This window comes from Ailuropoda melanoleuca, chromosome 19 (genome assembly GCF_002007445.2).
Source record: "Ailuropoda melanoleuca isolate Jingjing chromosome 19, ASM200744v2, whole genome shotgun sequence".
NCBI lineage: Eukaryota > Metazoa > Chordata > Mammalia > Carnivora > Ursidae > Ailuropoda > Ailuropoda melanoleuca.
Genome location: NC_048236.1, coordinates 5,244,781 through 5,251,735, shown reverse-complemented (window position 1 = coordinate 5,251,735; position 6,955 = coordinate 5,244,781). Strand labels below are relative to the sequence as shown.

Below are 6,955 nucleotides of genomic sequence, written 5' to 3'. Positions count from 1 at the left end.
CGCCTCCACCTTCTCCCTTATATTGGACATCCATCTCACAGAAAACCAAATCTCAAGGAGAGATGAGGTTTAGCATGCAAAAACTTCTGGGAGAGAGGTGCACAGCAAATGAAATGAAATTTACCCTCCAGTGGAAATGGCTGATAACGATGTAACTATGCCAACATTTATTGAGCTCTTTACCGTGTGCTTGGTGCCTGTCCTAAGTTCTTTATGCATATAATCTCATTTAAGCCTTACAGCAACCCCGGGTTGAGTAGATGTTCTTGTTTATTTTACAGATGAATAAACTAAGCCCAGAGAAGTCAATAACTTGCCCGGGGTCACAGAGCTCAGGAATGGGAGAACCAGGTGCTGAATGCAGACAGTCTGACCTGGAATGTGTGCATGTCCCCCTCACTCTGTCACTCCTTCATGCAGTCTGATGCATGTATCATTCGATGGGGGGGGCAGTTCCAAGTACACAGATTGAGCGAGGGAGAACACAGTGATGGGAAGGGTGGAGAAGGTAAAGCGAGTCCAATCTTAGTGGCACTTTATGATTTCATGTAGGGGCAATCCAGAGCACACACAACGGCCAGTGCTCTGGGCACACTTGGGGGGTGGCCCACTTCTCTCTCCAGTCTCTGATGGAGCATGAAAGGACTCCCACTGTGATGCTTTACTGAAAGTAGATCTCACATTAGCCACCTACTTGACCCCCCAAATAGAGCAGCCTGACTGCACCTGCCATTTTAATCCTTCATCTTCATTCAGATGAGTTTCCATGAGGTTCCCATAGCCAGTGGTATTACTTTTCGTCTTGCCAGAGATCGATCAAGCATTCTTGCAGTGTTGGGTGTCATTTAAACACACACAAGAAAAGCAGGATTTCTCTGAAACAAAGTATGCATCTAACGTGGTGTTTAAACACAAGTGAAGAATTGAGATGTTCATCCTACTATGCTTGGCTATGTGCTGACTGCCCTGGTGATGTGCAGAAGCAGCAGCTGATCTGCTATGTGAATTACTTGGATGCTCTGTTTCCTTCTGTATGGGTGAGGTCATCGGGCTGTCTCCAGCACTGATTAATAGCCAATTTCGGGAGTAGAGAGGGGTGAGCCCACTTTTCTACTCTCCTTTTACTCTACTGACCAGACATCTTTGAATGTTACCGATGATTTCCAATGAGCTGTTGAGTCACACTTAGGGAACACTGCCGTAAATCACAAGGGAATTGGTGTCCCACGTGAAGCCATGTCTCAATCCATGCTGGGGTTGCAGAGCCAGCTCTAGGCCAGGTTGTGAAAGTGGAGAGAGACGGGTCTTGTCTTCACTATCTTGTCCCATCTGTCCTTTAGGTCTGTCTCCTACATACACTAACATGCATGTACGTGTTCACACGCACACGTGCACATGCGCACACACACACACACACATGCACAGGAACCCTGTTGGGCTGCCTCACTCATGTCAAATCTCTTCTGTCATTTCTTTTTTTATTTTTGTTTTTTTTTAATCAGTTAACATATAGTGTATTATTGGTTTTAGAGGTAGAGCTCAGTGATTCATCAGTCTTATATAACACCCAACACTCATCCCATCACGTGCCCTCCTTAATGCCCATCACCCCGTTATCACATCCCCCACCCCATCCCCTCCAGCAACCCTCAGTTTATTTCCTATGATTAAGAGTCTCTTATGGTTTGTCTCCCTCTCTGATTTCATCTTATTTTTCCTTCCTTTCCCTTATGTTCAGGGAAATCATATGATTTCATATTTTTCCTTCCTTTCCCTTATGAATGAAATCATATGATATCTGTCTTTCTCTAACTGACTTATTTTGCTTAGCATAATACCCTCTAGTTCCATCCACATCATTGCAAATGGTAAGATTTCATTCTTTTTGATGGCTGAGTAATATTCCATCGTATGCACACACCACATCTTCTTTATCTATTCGCCCATGATGGACATCTAGGCTCCTTCCATAGTTTGGCTATTGTGGACATTGCTGCTGCAAACATTGGGGTGCATGTGCCCCTTCAGACCACTACGTTTGTATCCTTTGGATAAATACCTAGTAGTACAATTCTTGGGTCAAAGGGTAGCTCTATTTCTAACTTTTTGAGGCACCTCCATACCGTTTTCCAGAGTGGCTGCACCAGCTTGCATTCCCACCAACAGTGTAAGAGGGTTCCCCTTTCTCTGCATCCTCTCTAACATCTGTCATTTCCTAACTTGTTAATTTTAGCTATTCTGACAGGCATGAGGTGGTATCTCATTGTGGTTTTGGTTTGTATTTCCCCGTCCTCTGTCATTTCTTCCACATCAGTATTCATTACAGATTGCTACCATCCCCCCCCACTATCTCCCATCCCCCACCCATTAGCTTTGTGATAGTTTGCTAAACAGTACTCATAGCTAAACACAATACATATATTTGAAAATTAATTTTGCTTGAAGATCTTGGAAAAATACATTATGTTTACATAGCTAACATAGGAAAGCTCTTCTAGCCATATTCATAAATACATGGAAAAGTGAGTATGTGACTAATGAGACATCAAATGATATTCACAATAAAGAAAACCAAGCAAAAAGATCTTCATATCATGTTAGATGTTGATTAGCTTACAGAGCATATCCCCTCCACCCCCCAGACCACTCACTGGTCTTAGTAAGCTTCCCTGGTAGCCAAAAGGGGTCAATAGATTCTCCTATTAAATGGACCTTTGACCTGACTGCAACACTCATTCTCTCTAGAATCTGCTCACTTTACTCGAATACCGAAGTAGAAACTCAGGATCCCTAGGTTTCCTTCAGGCCGTAGAAACGGATGACGTAATTCATCAGAAGGGAGGCGCTTGAGAAGAGAAGGTGTTCGATTGGCTGTCATTTGCTTGCAGAGATACGTCGATATCATATTACACGGGGCACAGCATTCAGGTCCACAGTCATCCCGAGCTGGAGGAGGTTAGATGCTTGTCAAAGGACTCTGCAACATTCCCACGGTCCTTAGCATGGAAGGACCCTGAACAAAAGCCTGTACTGCAGAGATGGTAAGCAAAAACTTTTCAGTATTGCTGTCCCAAACCATACCGGGGGGTCTCCGTTAGTTTAAAGGATGCTAGAAATCATCTTTGCATTAATAAACTGGACTTATCAAACAAACAGCTATAGGTACGAAACACCGGCAGGCCTGGTGAGCTAACTTTGGAGTAGAAGGCTCAGAGTACAACTCGCTTTGGTTCTGATCTCCCTCATTTGCTCGAATATTCCATTGGTTGATCCAGTTGGGCAGGTGGTTTCAACCAGGTTGACTTTGCTCCCCGAGGGACATTTGGCAACATCTAGAGATGTTTTCAGTTTTTGTAACCAGGAAGGTGGGCAGAGGCCAGGAACAGAACAGCGCCCACGACAAAGACTATCGAGTTCAAAATGTCAGTAGTGTTCAGGTTGAGAGACTGTGGGGTAGCCAATTGCTGCTGGCCTTCGGATTATTTGGTTGCACATGCCTAGAGTGCACCTTTAACCCAAGATGCTTGTTGGAAAGCAAAATCACAGAGCAGAGACTTTAATACATTGACAAAATGTAGACTTTCGTGGGGCTTGCTAGATAATAAATATGTTAATGTTCATTGTGACCTTTGAGGGAGGGGGTAAGGGTCCCACCCGCTTCTACTATCACAGGCTCCAGAGAATACTAAAGAACTTGACATTCAAGAATGGCCAGATTGGCTCAGGCCAGTTCGCAGAAGGAAACAAGCCAGGGGCGAGGGTGGGGGTGGGGGGCAAGGGGAAGGATAAAGAATAGGTTGGGGGGAAGTGTGAGAGATTTTCAGACTTTCAAACTGCTCCGACTCCTTCCCACTATGTTGACCAAGGAACCAAGCACCCGGATACAGAGAAAATTCCCTGCTTTTTCACGTGGCTCATGTAAATCCTAAATCCCACACTGCCTAGAGATGATGGAATGAATTTTTCTCTGTCTCTCTCTCAACATGAAAGCCTACTTTTCCATCGTCACCCCAACACCTCAAAAGAATAAAGTCTCTGCTAATCCTCCTGGAACGATTGACAACTTGGGGCTCAAAGTAAAGCTAAATGCAATGTCCCATCTATGATGTAATGGATTCTTAATCAATCCGTCCATTCACAGAAATGACCATCAGTCATCAACAGAGATACTCGTAGATAATAGGTGTGCTGCTGGATCTGAGAACCTACAGGGAAATATCAAAATGTTTGACCCTCAGTCTGATACCTTCTTATCATTGATTTGACGAGCAGTTTTAACTTACAGACTAGATCAAAATCCTAGGTTTCTCTTGATATTTGAGCTTTTGCTACTTCCAGAGAGAACTCACGTGTATGAGCAATGTTGTCCTTAGTTAGGAATGGGGCCTCTTCCTCTGAACCAGACCACGTCTAAGCCAGGCTTGGTCCAGAGCACATTTATTTCTAATAAAACTAAAGAAAACAACAATAGTATTTGGAGCCTGCAGCTCCCTTCTAAAGTGAGACCGTGAGAAATTATGGAGGCCAGGGCCTTCTCCAGGCCTAGCTGGGAAGGCAGTGTGGGTTTGCAGGCTGGAAGCCCATGGAGAAAAAGCTGTCTATTTTCAATGTGGTCTCGGGAGATAGAAGTCTAGGCTGGGGGCTGGATAGTATCTTATCTAGTCTGAAAATAAAACAGTATCATTTGCATGCATTTGGCTCTAAAATATGTTCTTACCCATTATTCCATTTTATTACTCTGCAACCCCGGACATGTTAAAGTGGGGTGGGAGGAGGTGGTTAACTATTACTTCCGTTTGATACATTAGGGAACTAAGACCAAGTGCTTATGTGAATTTACCAAAATTGCTCAGCTGCTTGGATGTGCCTGACTGGCGTACCTGACTTCCAGACCCGTTTTCCATCAGAGCAGCGGTTCTGAGCGCTGTCCAGGGACCAGCAGCAGCCTGGGAACTTGCTAGAAGTGCAGATCCTTAGACCCCACCTCAGACTTACTGAATCAGAAATTTTGGCACTGGTGCCCTCCAGGGGGTACCGATGCGCTCCAGGCTGGAAAGTCCGTCCTCAAGGGGTGCTGTTTGCACGTGCTTGAAACTCTCCTCATACCTTCATATGCAACGGATTCTTCTTAACCCATCATGGTTGTTTCCAGAATGGCCATAAAGCATGGACTTAGGAAGCTGACCCCCTTAAAGCTGGGACCACTCAGGCAGCTTGAAACATTTTCTTTTATTCAACATCCAGAGCCAGCACTTTGTGGAGATTGTACCGACGGGATGGGAATCCCAGGTTTCCTTGGACTTGGTCTATCTTGGAACTTTCTTGCCCCAAATAGTTTTATTTCCTAAAACTAAAACTTTCTTCTACTAGCTCCTGTCAGTTTGTTAATATAATAATTTTATACATGAATAGTATATAAAATATGTTTTAGACTTAAAAAGATCTGAGGAAGAGCTTTGGACAACTCTTCCTCTCTCTACACACACACACACACACACACACACACACACACACACACACTTACTCACAATGCTGGACACACAGAAGGTACCGACTAAATATTTATTGAATTTATAAAGACCTATTTTCAGAATCAGAGGAGAAGGAAAGCAAATGCCGTGAAGCCCCCTGCAAGGAGGAATCTGTCCTCTCACACACACGCCCTTAAAGAGTACTATTGTGTCTGATGAAAGATAAGTGTCTGATTTAATATAAATGACATGCAGGTTTCATCACATATATTTTATTTGCAGTAGAAACGAGAGTTTCTATAACTTAGTTCTGCATTCATTATCGGTTCATTCATTCACGTTTATCGCGCTCCCACGATGGGCCGGCCAGGCACGCTTCCAGGCATTAGTGTGAACATGGTGAATGTGGGCCTGCCCACATGGAGTTTACAGTCGATGGCAAAGACAGTCGATTAAACAAGGGATTGACAATGAAGTGTAGTGAGGGCTGTCACAGGACACGCGAGCAACATTCAGAGCACATAGCAGGGTAACAGAACCATGTGGGGATGGGCTGGGGCCGGGAGGAATGCAGACAAACCAGAATGGTCACACGGGAGGCTGGAGGCTGTGGTCTTTGGAGGCCTGTTCAAAGCCAGGCTGATAAAAAACTGCCCCAAACTGTGCTGAGGCCAGAGAGGTCTGAGTAGAGAAGGTGTGATCTGGCTGATGTCAGCAGGCAGGTCACGGCCTTGGCTTCTGAGAAAGGATGGAGATGATGGTGAAGGTCAAGAAGATCGCGCCGGCCGTGCCTCCGATCAGCAGGCCCAGGATGCCGCCGTGCACCTGCATGGCCTGGCAGCGCTCCCCAGTGTAGAAGAAGGCATGACTGGACACACACCTGGGGGGACAGGACAGAGGGGGAGTGTGGGAGGCACCCAAGCCTCGAGGGCTTTGCAGCCACAAGCACCAACAGCCACAGCTGCGGGGATATGGACTTAGTGGCCCCGCGTGCCTGGCCTGGTTCCAACAGCTTTATAGGACTCAGTTCAATCTTGGAACAGCCCGAGGAGGGGGTGGTTATTACCAGGCCATTCTCATACCCTCATTTTGCAGAGAGGTTGAATCACTTGCTCATGGTTACCCAGTTAGTGTTTCACACTTGAAGTCTAATCCCTGGAAGCCTGTCTCCAGACCGGGTGCCCTTGGCCATCACATGTGAGGCTCAGGAAGAAGGTGTGGGGCATTTAAAGAATGTGTGGCCCACAGGGGTTCAGACTGTAAGTTACAAGGGAAATTCTCCAGAGGGAGTCTGACCACGAGCATTAGTTGGAGCTCGAAAACTTCCAGACGGTATCAATTAAAATGTTGCTGTAGCGTGAGGATCCCGCCACCTGGCTCCCAGGCCGCCCCGAAATTTGCAAGATCATGAGCCGTGTTTGGGGCACAGACGCACAGAGGCCACACCTTGGGCTTGCTTGTTTGTGTTTTAATGTTATCTGGTG

At 45.7% G+C, this 6,955-nt stretch overlaps 1 protein-coding gene across 1 annotated transcript in view; it reads right to left on the bottom strand.

Annotated features, from left to right (window-relative positions):
- Positions 1-5,786: 5,786 nt before the first annotated feature.
- MEP1A (meprin A subunit alpha) overlaps positions 5,787-6,955 on the bottom strand; it is a 40,313-nt gene continuing 39,144 nt past the window's right edge. Inside the window, exon 10 of the mRNA XM_034648261.1 lies at positions 5,787-6,351. Within this exon, the coding sequence (XP_034504152.1) occupies positions 6,195-6,351 (157 nt within the window). The 3' untranslated portion in view covers positions 5,787-6,194. The remainder of the gene's footprint in view (positions 6,352-6,955) is intronic.